Genomic DNA, 16,167 nt, shown 5'->3' with positions numbered 1-16,167 from the left:
GCGGCGGCGAGACCCCGCCCCGCCCGGCCGGCCCGCGCCTATCGCGGCTGCCGGCCTGGTCACGCGGAGAGTGGCGCTGTGGGCTCGGGGCCAGCGCCCGGCGGCTGCCGGAGTCGCGGCGGGGCCGGGGCCGGGGCGGGGACGGAGGGCGGAGGGTAGAAATAGGGCCGGGCGGGCCGCGCCAGTCCGGGAGTCGCGCAGAGCCGACCTGAGCCACGCCGAGGGCGCCGAGCGCGGCGACCGACCCCCGGAGCACCCATGCTGCTGACGCTGGCCTCGGGCTCGCTCTTCTTCCCGGGGCTCTTCGCACTCTGCACCTGGGGGCTGCGGCGCGCGCGGCCCGCCTGGAGCGACTCCGACTGCGTGATGATCAGCACCAGGTAGGGGCGAGGCCGGGCGCCGTCCGCCGCACCCGGCCGCGCGCGGGCTGCCCGCCGCCCCGACCCGCCGGCGCCCGCCCCTGCGCCGCGCCGAGGGCGGAAAAGGGGGGCGACAGGAAGCGAGGGGGCTGCTTCCCTGGTGCCTTGCCCCTCCGGGGCGCTGGCCGGAGCTCTCGGAAGACCCCGGCGTCCTCGCGGGGAGGGAGAGAGGGAGGAGGATGGAGGGCGCCCACGCGGGTCCGGACCGGGCGGGAAGCGGCTGGTCCACGTCTGCCAGCTGCTTTGGGGGTCAGGAGCGCGGCGGCGGCCGGAGGCTCTCCCTCACCGCCCTGGCAGCCTGGGGAGAGGCAGGTTGAAGGCTCTGGGCTTTATGCTGTCCGCTGGACTGGATCCCACCCCCCTTTTCTTTTCTGCCGCACGTTAGGCTGGTTTCTTCAGTGCAGGCTGTGTTGGCCACCGGGTCAGGGATCGTCATCATCCGTTCCTGTAGCGACGTGATCACGGACAGGTAACATCCAATGCCAGGTGGAAGCACCAATGACAGCGCTGAACTTTTTCGAAGTTTCCACGTTTGAGTGGCTCCCAGGCGCTAGTCCTTTATCAGCACAGGCGGTTGGGTAGCTGATGGGAGAATCTTGGCCCCATAATTAGCCCCTCCTCTCTCTTTACCTCTTTCAGCCTCGCCCACTTCAGAGAAAGTAAACTGAAGACGTGCTAGAGAATGACAGGGTCTGAGTCTGATTTAAGGTGGCCCACTGATTCAAGTTCTTTATGAGCCACCTAAGTGTGAGAATTATTTGGAGGGGGCGTCTGGCCTTTGGGTCTTTTAAATGATTTCACTAGATCCCTGCTCTGGGGCATTCTTTGGCCAAGGGTGGTTAGCAGAGACCCTCTGTGGAAAAGGGACAAATCCACCAACCCTTTCTTTACAAGGGCTGCTCCCGTGTTTCCTCTGGATTTGCTAAAGGCAATGAAAAAAGGTTTCTAGGGCTTTTAGGAAACTGAACTGTACCTGAATTACAGCTCAGTCCCCAGGCAGGTCAGGAAATGTGCAACCAGTGAAACAAATCATAAAGACCAGTGTACTTTGTAAAGTGTTTAGACCTGGGCAGTTGTGCCCCCGCCCCAGCTTATTCCTAAAAAGCCATTGTTTTCACCTGTCTTCCTAGAACCACTCTTTCTCTTCCTTAAAGAGTGGTAGTCAAATGTGCAGGGAATGTCTCATAGCCTTTCCTAGTCCATTTCTTGTCGATTCTGCAAAGTGTCTTGGTTTTTACCAGTTGAGCATGGAAAGGGATGGGAGCAGGAGCTGGGTATCCATTTCTCTGTGGTCTGCAAATTTAGTGTCTGAATCTTGGGATTAGTCCTTCCGTTGTGACTTTTGTGCTTTCCTTCCTGTGCCTCTTTTAAACAAAACCAGCTACTGGCAATGAATGATAGATGCCAAGAGAAGATAGGTCAGTTGATTTTGACTGCATATACCAAAGGCTAACAGCATTTGCTTGGCTGGGTTCAATTTTTTATTTTCATTGAGCATTTTCTGATCATGCAACAAATTCTCTCACTGTTCCCACTCTGTCACATTAAGCTTGAAATCTGCCTCTTTTGCAAAGATTAAAGTGACAAATGTGACTTTGCAGTATTTTTTTGAGCTGATATGAGGGCAGGCATTGGGCAACCACTATATATTTCAGATGTTTGCACACCGTTAGTTCTGTAGGACCCCTGTTGTGTCTTCCCCTCAGAAGCTCTGTTTTTAGTGGCTGGATCATGGTGGCACACCTGAGTTTGGTTTTTAGGTTCCTCCTTTTCTGTATCTTTATGCCTTAGATTTGCTGGTCACAAAATGGAGACAGACACATCTCTGTGCCCTCTGCCTTTGCATGTATGTATAAGCATGTTTTAAAGGCACCTAGATCATCTTGGGGGGGGGGAGGCCTTTTGGGGTTCGTAGACTGTACACTCAAATATTTTTCTATCGTATGCCTTTTCTTTCTTTTTTAAAAAGATTTTACTTACTTGAGAGTGTATGTGCTTCCGCACTCAAGCAGAGGGAGGGCAGAAGGAGAAGTTGACTCTTCCCAGAGCAGGGAACCCGACATGGGACTCCATCCCAGGACCCTGAGATCATGACCAAAGCTGAAGGGAGATGCTTAACCGTCTGAGCCACCCAGGCGCCCCTATTATATGCTTTTCCATTTTATGTCTTCACACAGAATATGTATTTATAAATCCCCCCAAATTATATGCATAATATGGTGTGGGACTAGAGATTTCAGGAGATTCTTAAAGCAGTCCAGATCCCCAAAAGGGCTAAAAATCCTGTGCAGTTTTAGCAGTTTAAACACTTATATTTGGATAGTGCTTTTTACATTCAAAAGGACATTCACACTTCTAGTTTTTTAATCCACACAAGAACTTTGTCAGGGAAGGAAAAAACAAGAATTATTATCTCGATGCTACAAAGAAAGTTAAGTCCCCGGCTGGTGGCAGTTAAGATTATAATCCAGACCTCTTGTTGATAAGTTTTTGGAGAGTCCTGCCTATCAGCCACAATTTCACATCCCGTTGAATCGGTTGTGCAAAATATCAAAATCCCAGGTACCTCTGGAGGGGAGGGATCAGTTGCATTTCAGCTAAGCTTAGTAGTTCTTCATAGTTATTGTGCTTGGAATTGCTTCAGGAAAGCAACTGGAGGCCATAGATGAGCAGTAGAATAAATATTGCCATATCTTTGTTGCCCAATGGAACCTGGCTGAGGAATTCACATGCACATCTTGTATATTTGCCATTACTTACTTGTTTGTCTGTTTCATTGCTTCTTAATGATACAGTCATGCCGTGAGAAGTGTGGACTCGTTCAGGAACAGGGATTTGAATGGCACCCTCTCTGGAATATATTGCCAGTGTTGCAGTTCAGTGGGTTGGCTTCTTAGGAAATCACCGGAAACAGAGTTAAAAATACAAACTTGAGCTCGCGAGGCCGTGCAGGTAGAGGCTCTGGGGAGTAGAGTCCTTAACCAGCACTCAGGTGATTCTGGGGTTCAGGTAGTTTGAGAACCATGAAACTAAACTGTTTCTTCTCGCTGACTCAGGGGTGCTCAGTAAAAATGTGACAATTGAATGAAGCTAATCCTTCTCAGCGAGAGTATATGATTTCTGTTTTGATTTTCTCCTTTTTCTGTAGAATGATTATTTCTCATTTGGGAACAAAATGGTAGACATTGGAGACTTTCCTTCTAATCTGTTCTGGGCCTGTGCTAAACAGTCAGCTTCGACCCTGCAAATATGGAATAAACCCCTTTGGGCAAGTAAAGGGGAATGCTGTCTTTTGTCAGAGCTTCTCTGCTCATATCTGACTGCTGTAAGGTAGTCCTTGAGCTCTGGGCTCCTTTCCAGATGTATTTTTCTTAATGAGTGGACTTGGGATTAGCCACAGAATTACCCACGTAATTACCCACGCAGTTACCCACGGTCAGGGTAGCTTCCCAGAAACTTCCGAAAGTGGGGTTGCGAGCAAATATGTGAGGAAACTCCCAACTATTGAGCAACTAAGTAGAGTTAAACTGGAAATATTGGATTGGGCATTTGGGACACCTCTGAACAAGTTCTTGGTGGGGCTAATGAATCATTTGTAGAGATATCTATATCAAAGTTAGCTTTTATCAGAAAATGCATTCGAAAGGGCTAAATCAGGGAAATGGTGACAGCTGGTACTGAAACACCTGGTGCTGAGTGAGTCCCAGCTTTCTGCCTCTGACACCTAGTAATTGGCCCTGTAACTGAGAGAAAAATCTTCACTCGCCTTATTTATCACTGTCAGAGTCTTCCTTGTAAAGCGTTTGGAGTGAAAACAGCCACTTAGGTACAAAACTGACATCTGTCATCATCTCATGGACTGTTCATACGCTTTCTTTTAGGCACTGGCTTGCCCGAGAGTATGTCTGGTTCTTGATTCCATACATGGTCTATGACTCCTACGCTATGTACCTCTGTGAGTGGTACCGAACCAGAGACCAGAACCGCGGACACTCCCTCGCCACCTTCCGAAACTTCCTGTGCAAAAACCGCCTCATGATCACACACCACGCAGTCATTCTGTTTGTCCTTGTGCCAGTTGCCCAGGTATGGCCTTCCCAGACAGCCAACAGCCGACTCAGTCCCTCGTCTCCTCCTGTTAGACTGGGTGTCTTTGACCAGTACTTGCGAGCCTGGATTGTCCCTCTTTCTTTCCCCTTCCTCCACACCCACTGTCCTTTGCCCACTCCTTCCCTGGTAAAGCCTCCCCGGCAGATACTGTGGGGGGAAAAAATGCAGTCTGCAATGTCGCTGATCCTCCCTACCAGTACTTTCCTTTATGCAGTACCCTAGCCCTCTGTGATTCCCTGGTTCTGCCAGAGGCCCTGTCTTTAGTTTATACAATATAAAAGCAGCATACAATACAATACAAAACAACATACAGATTTTTTTTTTTAAAGATTTTATTTATTTGACAGAGATCACAAGTAGGCAGAGAGGCAGGCAGATATAGGAGGAAGCAGGCTCCCTGCCGAGCAGAGAGCCCGATGCGGGGCCTAATCCCAGGACCCTGGGACCATGACCTGAGCCGAAGGCAGAGACTTAACCCACTGAGCCACCCAGGCGACCCCAGATTGTTTTTTAAAAAAAATGAGAGTAGCTCATTCGACTGGTGAAGTGCTCTAACGTTGTCAGAGAGTACTGTATGTGCCATGTTGATGTCACAAAAACCCACTCTCAAAGCAGATAGCCTTAGAATTTCTCCTCGAGTCCATTTGCCCATCCCCCTCTTCCCCCTGCCCTGAGTGAGAGAGACGGGAATGCAGAAAGGAAATTATTAATTCCTAAGTGCCTACCAGGTGACAGCTTCTGGACTGCAAAGCTCATCGCTTTCTACTAATAATTTGAAGTATTAGAAATGACAATTAGATATTCTCCGCCCTATACCAGAGATGAAGCAGCTGGGGCTCTAAGAGCTTACTTATTGTGGTAGTAAGTGACAAAGCGGTCCTTCTCCACTATCCTATTTTTTTCTGACAAGATAAAAGGAGTGGTGGGAGTACATTACATTCGTAACAAAGATTTTCCTGGTTGCTCTGGGACCCTGACATCTAGCACAGGGCCTGGCACATATTTTGTTGAACTAAACTGGCCAAGTGCCCTTGGCATGACTAAGTTAGATACCCAAAAGTAGGCTACAGGGTTCCTTCCGGCTGACATTGGATTTCAGAAAAAGCTTGGTGTGATGCGATCCCCTGACCTCTGAGTTGCCTCTGGATCCAAGGGGGTTTGACCCTCCAAGCGCTACAGCTGTGGAGGCCGAAGACTACCAACCAGGTGTCTACTCGCTCCTCTAGCATTGCCCTTTCCCATGGTCTCATGGTTCCCCTGTCCAGTAGCAGCTTATTTCCCTTTCCTTCCCTTTTCTTCTGTAGAGGCTCAGGGGAGACCTGGGGGACTTCTTTGTCGGCTGCATCTTCATGGCAGAACTGAGCACTCCGTTTGTGTCGCTGGGCCGAGTCCTGATTCAGGCACGTATGGATGATGGGGCCTTGGTGGTGGGAGGAAGCTGGCCCGCGGCTGACTGGGGGTGTGTGGGAATCCCATAGCGCTAGGAATGGTGGGACAGGACCCCCTTCAACAGATGCAAAGGTCAGTTGGTCTTCTGAGCCTGTGGGGGTGACATTGTACTTTTGATTCACATTTGATACAGTTTTTTAGGTATTTTTTCCAGGCCAGATTTGTTTTGTTTTGTTGTTGTTCTTGTTGTTAAATCCACTGTTCTTGTGTGCCTCTCGGCTGGGTGGCTTAGGCCAAGTTCATATCACTGTCGGAAAAACTTCGAGCCTGTGTGCACACAGAAAGAGAGCAGCACTCAGCCAGCTTTGCCATAGGTGTCAGAACACACACAGCTTTGTGTGGCTGTTCTGCCGTGGGCCTTGGGCCGGTCGCTCCCGGAAGGCACGGAAGGCACGGCGTGGCGCTAATGGCTCTCTCCTCCCCTTCCTTCTGCAGCTGAAGCAGCAACACACCCTTCTGTACAAAGTGAACGGAATCCTCACGCTGACCACCTTCCTTTCCTGTCGGATCCTCCTTTTCCCTTTCATGTACTGGTCCTATGGCCAACAGCAGGGACTAAGCCTACTCCAGGTGCCATCCCGTATTCCCTTCTACTGCAATGTGGCCAATGGCTTCCTCATCGCTCCCCAGATCTACTGGTTCTCTCTGCTGTGCAAGAAGGCAACCCGGCTCTTTGACAGCCTCCCAGCCAAAAAGGATGGCTAAGTGCTCCTGGGGGTCAGGCAGTGAGGGTGCCGCCTCACACTCACTGCCGCCTCCACGCAGTATTCCCATGGACCAGACTGTGCCCTGGCTGGCCTCAGGCTTTTGGGTATTGATGAGCAGCCGGGTTTGAGTTTTTCTAAAGGATAGTCATCTGATCTCCCTCTTCTAACCTGCCCCTTTGGCCAAAGCACTTTTTTCTAAGTAACAGTGACTGGATCCTGTCAGACCTCCACTGGCAGCAAGGCAGTTTTAATGAAAAGCCGAAGGATCCCTCCTTGGGTCTTACCTCCAGGGTTCTGGGAGGTAGAAGCATGGGGTGTGGAGACAGGTAGACCAGGGTGCTAAGTGTCCGGGCATCTGCCTGGCCCGAATATTGGCGGCTACCCACCTTTCCTACCACTCAGGGCAACATCTATACTCACTGGACCAGCAGTAACAAGTGATGAACTCAGTTCTTGAAATACATTCTTGTGATGTTGGCCTGGGAAAATCATTGTGGGTAGGTAGTTTTTTACTGTTTACTAGGTAACTCATCCTGTCATCCACGTGCCAACGTTGAATTCCCATGTCCACTGACTTCCATTCAGAAGTCTTCCTGGCAGGGGAGCAAAGCAGGGAAGGGAACACTTGAGTGGGTCAGGAGGCCGATGGGTCTGCGCCATTACAGGCTGACGTGGGAAGACTAATGTCAAACTTGTGAGCTTGTTGTCCCGTCACAAATCCTATTCCTATCTTATGTCCCCTCAAACCCAGCTTTCATCATGTCCACACGCACAGGATGCTGTTGTTAAAACTGCAGGGGTAAAGGGACGTGGTGCCTAGCAAGCTCTTTCCCAGGTAACCCCCCTACTTTGACATTGTCCCTTTCATAGGATGTGTTAACAGGCTTCTGTATCCTAAACTGTGAGAGGTATCCTCCAGGCTGCCTCCTGCTAAGCCAGAGCTTCTGTTACAAAGCCTGTTCCCGCAGAAGCGTACTGCCACCTTGCCGCAGAAGGCTGGGGAACAAGAATGCAAGAGCTCCCTGGCCAAAACATGTCCTGTGGACTGACCCATCTACCATTTGCAGATAGGATCCTCTGGTGCCAACACTAATTGTTCCCTATCCACTAGGATGGGTTTTTAGAAACTGCTACCATGAAGTTTTTTGTTTTTCAAATGGTAGTAAAAATCTAGAAGTTTTAAAGTGCCTTTGAACTCACTGTTGTCCATGAACTTGCAAAGTACTGAGTATGTAACAGTGTCTCAAATTCTATTTCTGTCTTTAATGGGTGCCATTTAAAAAATGTCAAATGCTGTAATTTTTTTTTTTTTTACCGTTTTTGTTTACTGTCAGTCTGTCTTTATAAATCACCCCTGTGGTGATTAAAGTGCACTAATATTTCCCAGCTTCTTCTCATTTGTGAAATACATCAATATCGACTTCTCTTCAGACCCATCCTGTGACCTGACAGGAATCTCTGCTGTGAGCTCTGGCTTCTGGTCTGTGTTCACATACACCACACAACTGGCAGAAGTTGGGGTGTGGTCACACCTTCAGCATTCAGAAGGGCCTAGCTCATACCTCCCTCTAACATGTTCCTGGGGTTCCAAGAGTACCTCATCGGGTCCTAGAGTTCAAGCCCAGTGGTCAGGCAGCTCTTGGCATGATCTTCCCTTCCTATGTGAATCCCAGTTAGGAGCTGGAAGGGAGCCAGAATAATGCTTTATTGTGAGAGTTAAGCATATGAAAGTGATGGGGCATATCCTTTTTCCCTCCTTGCCTCTCAAACACCTCTACCAATAGTTCTCCTAGTTCTGTGATAGACATTGGATACATTAAGGCCCCATATTTAAGGCCCTGTGTACACCACTGACTGCTGCCACTCAGTCTTGAAAACCATGACAGCCTCCCCCAGGCATAAGATAATTATACCCAGACTTTAAACCCATCTCTGGTGTTTACCAGACTGTTACAAAACAGCCCCTCCCGCATCCACTAAATGGAGCTCAAACTCCATGGCAGAAGTCCTCCATTATTAGTCTACTAATATTAGTTAGTTAATATTAGTTAATATAGTTAATATTAGTTAGACTAATATTAGGTTATTAGTCTACTCCCTGACACTCTTCTTGGTACAGTGTTCTTTATCCCTTTTGGGTTCACAAACCACATGGCCAACTGGTGGCAGAAGAGTTTTTTCCCTTGCTGCCCTTGTTAAGACACCACAAAGGGACTCTTGAAGAGGCTTTCAGTGGAAAAGAACATATACCTTGTCATTTTTCCACTTGGGTAGTTTCACCTTTGGACTTCTTTGCTGAATTCTAGGGTAGATAAGTCCAGTTATGAACACATTCCTCCCAGCTGGCCTTGATATTTAAGACTCTAGCTGAGCCCAACCACACAACACATCTGAGTCTAGTCTATTGACCAGAATAACTCAAAAGAGACACAATGAAACTCAAAAGAGAATTTATAATTTGTATGTTACAAACACCTAAGAAACTATTTTCTTTACAGTTATTGCCGTATACGTTTTTAGCTTGTGTACAACTTCATGTAACTGAAAGGCTTGCGTTTCTCAGCTTGAGCCCCTAGAGACCCCACCTAGCCAGGGCCCAGCTGTTCTCTGGTGTACAAAGGTCAGAAGTTGCTGATCTTCTGCAGCAGGGTCTGGCGCCGCTCCTCAGGGCTAATGTTCTCAGCGATGGACTTCAAGAAGCGCTGCTCATTTACCTTCTGGAGCAAGGAACTACCAGAAGGGTTGGCCTTGCTCAGTGTTTCGTAGCAGGTGAGGATCTCCAAGGCCAGAACATAGAGCGGTTCGCACACCTCTTGGTGGAGCATGGCCATGATATGCAGAACGTGACAGAATACCTGGGTATAAAAGAACAGGGTCTCCTGGGTCAGGTCCTGTTCTTGAGCCCAAGGGCCAACCGACTGAATCATCCGAACAGAGTCCAGGAGGTGGGTCAGACTGTTACAGAGAAGCTTGACTACGTGGCTCCAGCCTTCCATTGGAAGCCAGTTACGACAGCTCTGGCTGCAGAGAAACTGGAAGGCTCTCAGGAAGAGCACGGAGAACTGGAGCTCCTGGGCAAAGGGCTTTAGGTTGAGCAGAGGAACGAACTGAATGTACTCCAGACTGTATGGGACGTGCAGGAGTTGCTTCTCCAGCAGTCTCCTGGTCAGCTGGTACAGGTGCTGCCACTCTTGGGGACTGCACCAAGGCAGGACTTGTACCATGACCACCAGGAAGCCCTTGCTGAACAATCTGACCTCCTCGGGGTTGCCAACATCCACCACCAGGAGGGACAGCATCTGCTCGGAGATGCTGCTGGAGATGGAGCAGCACTCCATCCAGGCTAGCAGCCCTGTGCCCGGGCCATAACCAGGGTGGGCTTGGGAGGTCCACTCATCCTCAGAAAGCTTACAGATCTCAAAGAGCGTGGCGGGCACCTCACACTTGAAGTGGCCCTCAAAGAGGTTCTTCATTCTCAGGCGCACAGTCCAGTCAAGCTGCTCCAGCTTCCGGTGGAGCCAAGACAGGGACTTGATCCAGGTGTCTGGGGAGAAGGTCTCAGTATTGGCCAATATAATTTCACAGAGGACCTCCAGGATATGGACCACCAGGTCCTTCCCATCCAAAGAGAGGCACCGTTTCTCCCTGGGGAGCTGCCAGTATTTGCTGAAGCCATCTAAGAGCTGGCACAAGCTGAAGAGGAGGGGGAACGGAGAGCAGGTGTGGAGCCAGTATTCCTCCAAACACGCATTTGCTTCAAGAGTCTGGATGAAAATCTTCAAACTGAGGTCCACCTCTTTGATGTCGAGCAGCAAGAAAGGCAGGACGAACTCCTTCAGCACCTCATCTGGCTCAAGAAGAGCGGCAACCGGGATTCCCTGGGGCTTCAAAGGATTCATCAGGCAGCCCAGGAGCTCTAAAAATTGCTTTTCTTCCTTGGGTGTGGAGAACTTTGTCCAGACGGTTTCTTTGAGGCAGGACACCACAAAGCTGGTGGATGGATTTGGACCCTGCTCTTCCAGAAACCGGAGAGCGGGGAAGGCAGTGAGAATCTGGGCCAGGAACTTATGGGTGCCGAGACTGACCACGGCCATGCTGCACATTTTCTTCACGGTGACCTCCGGGTGCAGAATGACCAGGCGGGCCACAGAGGCCACGGCTTTAGCTAAGCCCTGTTCAGAGGTGCTCTGTGTGAGCTGGTTGAAAGTTGTATTGACGTCCTCCTGAAACCCATCCAAGTAAGCCAACAGCTTTTCAGAGAGACCCTTCCGGCCCCAGGAGAGCAGGGTGCCTGAGAGGACTTTATTTTTATCTGGCAGCGAGAGGTCTGCATAGCATTCCAGAATCAAGCTGATCACTTGTTTGATCTGAGATTCAGGGATGGCTCTGTCTGCCGCAGTCACTTCTATCACCGTTTCCAGCAGCTTTAACACCAGGTCTGGCTCTCGGAAGAGGGCCCGGTTATTAAGCAGGCAGGCTAGCCACTCGTCTGAAAAGGCCCACTTCTTCTCAGAAGCAAAAATGTAGCACATTTCCATATGCCGGTCCATCTTCTGCTCGATAATGGCCATGGCAATGGAGGCAGTGATGTCCTTCTCAAAGCCCTTGTTCTTCAGCACCTTGGCTGTTTTCCTCAGGAAGTCTGCAACGCACTCTGCCAGCTCCGAGACCACCTGCCTCTCCTCCTTGGACAAGCTGGTAGAATCCAGGTAGAGCTTCAAGTTCTGGCTGAAGGAAGTCAGGCTGTCACACAGCCGGAAGCTGTCATAATTTGTCCCCTGGCTGCCATTGAGCATGGCCTGCAGCTCCTCCCCCCACTCCCGCAGCAGGCTGCACATGAACTCAAACCCAATGAAGATTGTCTCGCTTGGAAGCTTGGCCAGAGAGGTCAGGCTGATGTCCCGTTCTGCCTCCTTTACCTTCTCTGCCAGTGCCTGCTGGTGATACGGGTTCTGGGTGTCCGAATTCCACACGGAGATCACCGTGGCCAGTTTGTCCAGATACACGGTTGCAGACACTTCCTGGGGGTCATCCTCCATCAGTGCAAACACGGTCAGCATGTCTGCCAAGTTGGCTAACGCACAGCACTTCATCCCTGGGCAGAGGATTCGACTCTGGATTTGCTTCAGCCCGGTGAGCAGCATGGCCAACAGGGGCATGGTGGGACACACATCTGGGTCCGACTTAAACCTCTTTGGAGGGTGGGAGAACTCATCTGAGGATGACAAATACTTATGGGCCATTGTTCTAAACTGGGAGAGCAGGGGGTCCTGCTGATTGCCTTTGTGCTTCATCATTTCCCACCAGACGCTGAGGAAAAAGGCCACATCCTTTGAAGATGTGTCAACGGACATGTGCTCCAAAAAGTGCTCGAGTTCTGCACGGCAGATAGCGGTGGGCAGGGCCATAAGGAGCTGGATAAAGAGTCCAGAAGCTTCCAGAGACTTGAGCAGCTCAAAAAGGACAGTGTGATTGATGGTAGGGATCATGTTGCCTACTGAGAAGAACACATCTTCCTGCCACCGAGTGTCAGTGTCTGAAGGGGTGACGGGGTAGGGCTGAAGAACCTTGGCCCAGATGATGATCAGAGCTTTCTTCTTCCAGGCAAAGGGCTGGGAGCAAGCTGTGGCAGAGGAGATCTCCCTTAGGGCCTCCACAATGGGCTGCCCAACGCGTTCCCAGTCAGACTTTGTCATTTCTGTCAGTGCTTTGGGGTGGAACAGCTGCTCGGCAAGCAAAAAGCCCCCATGCAGAATAGTCATTTCCTCACAGATATTTATGGGTCCTGCACAGACAGAAGCCGCAAAGACAGAGGGTGGTGACAAATCTTTAAAATAATCAGTAGAGGTTAGATGAGAGACCTCAGCTGGTAGGTTGGCTCTCATTATCAGGGTTAGAGACAATAAGGGTTCTAAGGGGGGGAGGAGGGTAGGTTTAAGAGCCGCTGCAGAGCTGGAATCAAAAGGACTCAGCTAAGGAATAAAGGACTCCCAAACTCCCTAGCCTGGATTGAGAAGACCATGGGCATCACTGGGTGAAGAGAATCAGAACAGCTTTGGAGGGACCAGTGTTCAGTTTTTGTTATTTGGAGTCTGAGGTAGAACATTAAGGTCAAGCCGTCCTCCAGCAATGGAAATGAGAGACTAGCAAGGGAGGTCTCTGCCCAGAGGGGTCAACTGAATGAAAAAGCAAATGAGACCCTGCATGAAAGCATGTGTAAAGGAAAGGGCTAGACCCTCCAGCAAAGGATGGGCCAGTAGAGGACGTGGGGAGGAAGGGCTGAGAGCGAGCGAGCGAGCGAGCACAGCAGTACCAAGCTACAGGGGCCACTAAGTATGTACTGTGGAATATGACAGTCGCGCTTCTAAGTAATGATACAGTCTAAAAGGGGCATGGGCCAGGGCTGTGGACATAGAAGCCATCAGGCAAGCCCTACCTTCCCTCTTTTCTCCTAAAGCCTGTCTTGCAAACAGATTTCTATTTTCTGCCTTTCAGGGAAGCCGTTGACCCTACAGCTCTGTCAAACAGAACAAACTACCAAAGGCTCTGGTTCTTTGGTAGAAACCAAGAGGTAGACTCAAAAAAATTAGTAGATTAGGAAAGAAAAGTCCTTTCTCCAGGGAGCCAGGAATCAAAAGACTTATCAAGGAAGGCATTTGGGGATGTTTAATTAGACATGGCTTTAAATCCTAGTTCAACCACCTGGAAGCAGCTAAAGCTTCTCTGAGCTTCCCTTCTGTGTATGTGGGGAAAATACAGACTTCGTATTAGACTGGGAGGATCAAATGATATATACTAGTCAAGCCCTCAACACTGGTTGTTCAGTATTAGCTCCCAATTCCATCTCCCAGAGCTGCTGAGTGTTACACAGGATACAGCTGTTATAAGCCTCTGGCTACAAAAAGCCCGAGAAGTGCTCAGTAAGTGATACCCCACAAATGTTTCCATTGTTGGAAGGGGAACCTTGTCATTATTCTTTGCCTTCACTTGCTCAATAATGGGAAAAGACATAGGTCTTTCTCAGGTAAGCTGCTTCTGGCCCAGGAACAAAATCAGAGTACAAACGCTACTCACTATCCAGTATTCCCAATTTCTCCCCCTCTTCCCAGGGCCCGGAGATGCCACCCCTTCTTCATTCGCTCACACCCCCAAGAACACATCTTTCCCAATTTCACAGGCCAGGAGCCAACAAGAGAATCTTGATTCAGGAGACTAAAATCTATCTTGGCCTTTGACTTCAAGGGAACGGCAAAAGCCAAAGGATCAGCACTCCCATACAACCAACTGCTGAAGGCAGTCCAACTTGGCTCCCAGTGATGGAGGCAGGCTCCCAGGAACAGTAGTTGCTGACAGGTCTCACTAGGGATTCTGCCCCCCTCCCTTTTTTGGCTCAGGCTGCTCTCCTAGGCTCCCCAAATGTTCCCATTGACTCTGTAAATTTAAATTGATTGCACACTCCTGAGATATTTGTCCCCCAATATGCCAAGATATTATGTTCACTGTGCTACCTAAAGGAGTAAGTCCCGGGACCTATTGATTAATAGCTGGGCAAATCCCACCTGTTTTTATCACTAAGTGCCCACGTATGTTAAGTGCTTACTCCATGCCAGGCACTGTGCAAGATCTCTTTTAAAATTCTTCAAATCAACCTTTTGAGAACTATTCTTGTTTTAGAGAAGGTAACACTGAGATTCAGAACAATCTGCTCGGATGTCCAACTACAGTGTGGTGGGGCTGTGATTAAAATCACCACAGCTGCAGCCCTCCATGCTTTGAGCTCTGCTGTTCCACCACTGAAGGCCTGGCTGGCGACAGGACTACACCATTTCTCCACAGCCTGTTCCTGGCACCTCTTGGGGTGCCTCACCCCAGCTCTCTCAGGACAGCCTCCTGGTCTCATCTCCTTAAGAGCATGTCCAGCGAGGGGGGGGGGGAGCAGAAAAAGAGCCACCAATTTATACCAGCTCCCCACTCCTTCCTCCCAGACCCTGGGAGGTCCCATGAGGTCTCTGAATCAAAGCGCAGGTAGATTCAGGAGTGCCACCTCAGCTCCTGCACCCCTTCCCGCCAACTGCTGCTCGGGTTAAGTAGCTGTGCGCAAAACACCGCACCAGTCACTGTATACATGTACTCTCAATCAAAACGCCCCCAAACTCGGCGTGGTGGGTACGTTCTCATCATCCCCGTTTCGTCGAGGGGGACCACATGAGCGTTAAGACGCTTGCTCAAGAACCCAGTGGCCGTCCAATAAACGGAACAGTCAGGGTAGCCAGGATTCCCCGGGGGCGTCTCGTCCGAGCCCGGCAGTTTCCAAAGCACGTGCACGAACCCTGTCCACGTTCAGGAACTCTACACATTCGCTGGGCCCTTCACGTGGAAAGGCGCCCGAGGGGGGCAAGAGGCGGACCTCGGAGCGCCGGGGCCGGAGCTAGAGCAGGGCCTCCCGCACCCCCGCCCTCCCACACCCTTCCCGACCCCGACAGCTCCCTTAGTCCGGCCCGCTCAGCACTGCCCTGGTCGCGGGTTTCGGGACGCAGACCACGAGGGGTGAGAACCGGGAGCCAAGACACCCACCTAGGTCCATGGCGGCGACGCGGGCTGCAGCGCGGGCCGCCCCTCCCCCGCGACGCCCAGAGGGCGGCGCAGGCGCCACGGCACAATGGGTGGTTCCGGGGGCGGGGGCGGGACAACCGGCCGCGCCTCAGTCCCCGCCCACCATCTCAGCCCAGGCAGGCACCGCGCCCCCGGCCGCTCCGCGCACGCGCAGTCCTCACCAACAGGTCTGCGGAGCGCCAGCAGCCCGGCCCACAGCGCCCCCTACCAGCCCGAAGCCTCCAACCCGCCAACAGGCAAGTACCCGCCCTTCTCTTCCGCAGAGTGCGCCTCGCCCCGGCCCCCAAGTCCGGTCCCTACAGTTCCCTTTGCTCCCGCGGCTCAGCCACGCCTCTGTCCAGCCCTGCCCAGCCCAGCTTCGTGAGTCCCGGCGGTTCCTACCCGCTAGCTCCGTCCCAGGCTCTGCGTTCGCTCCCATCCAGGAACCCTCGGGATCCTTCGCTTACAGTTCATCCGTATTGAACGACCTCCCCAGACTGCCCACTAACCCGCACAGATGGGCCATTCTGAGAGGCTTCCTGCCCTGAAGAGTGTCTGTCGCACAGACGCACATCCCACTCCCCACAGCTACGCCCCAGCGCACTTTTCTCACGGCAGCACAGTATCCTTAATTTTCTGGAATCGTTGGCACCTTTAAAGTGTTACTGGCCGCCCTCCCCAGAAAATGCACTTTGCTAGCGAGAGCAAAGGTGGGGGCGATCCAATCCAATAGCCCCCAGTTCTGAGAGCACACACACACGAATTTCCTATGTTCTCACACAGTACCATGTCTCCTGTGCTCCCTTTCCCTTCTTCCCTGACCTAATCACTAACCTCTAGTGTTTCTAACTCTCCATCCTCCAGCTTCTAGCACCAGCTATCACCTAGAG

At 51.0% G+C, this 16,167-nt stretch overlaps 2 protein-coding genes across 5 annotated transcripts; one reads left to right on the top strand and one right to left on the bottom strand.

The window, feature by feature from the left end:
* Positions 1-248: 248 nt before the first annotated feature.
* TLCD3A (TLC domain containing 3A) lies at positions 249-8,071 on the top strand. Of its 4 annotated transcripts, XM_059148583.1 has the most exons (5): positions 249-380; positions 805-888; positions 4,301-4,505; positions 5,834-5,929; positions 6,414-8,071. In XM_059148583.1, the coding sequence occupies exons 1-5, from the start codon at positions 259-261 to the stop codon at positions 6,681-6,683; spliced, it is 777 nt and encodes a 258-aa protein (XP_059004566.1). In that variant the 5' UTR covers positions 249-258; the 3' UTR covers positions 6,684-8,071. The 4 variants fall into 4 exon arrangements, with proteins under 4 accessions (XP_059004566.1, XP_059004568.1, XP_059004569.1 ...); XM_059148585.1 differs by lacking the exons at positions 5,834-5,929; positions 6,414-8,071 and adding an exon at positions 2,211-2,265 and having other exon boundaries at positions 4,301-4,493; XM_059148584.1 differs by lacking the exon at positions 805-888 and having other exon boundaries at positions 255-380.
* A 1,047-nt stretch (positions 8,072-9,118) lies between these two features.
* Positions 9,119-15,369, bottom strand: GEMIN4 (gem nuclear organelle associated protein 4). Its single transcript, XM_059148581.1, has 2 exons — positions 15,260-15,369; positions 9,119-12,470 (listed from the first exon to the last, which is right to left on the bottom strand). Exons 1-2 carry the CDS (start codon positions 15,267-15,269, stop codon positions 9,307-9,309), a joined length of 3,174 nt encoding a protein of 1,057 aa, XP_059004564.1. The 5' UTR covers positions 15,270-15,369; the 3' UTR covers positions 9,119-9,306.
* Between the last annotated feature and the right edge of the window lie 798 nt (positions 15,370-16,167).

Source organism: Mustela lutreola, chromosome 15 (assembly GCF_030435805.1).
Source record: "Mustela lutreola isolate mMusLut2 chromosome 15, mMusLut2.pri, whole genome shotgun sequence".
Taxonomy (NCBI): Eukaryota; Metazoa; Chordata; class Mammalia; order Carnivora; family Mustelidae; genus Mustela; species Mustela lutreola.
The sequence above is the reverse complement of the archived record's forward strand: the minus strand, read 5'-3'. Positions and strand labels throughout refer to the sequence as shown.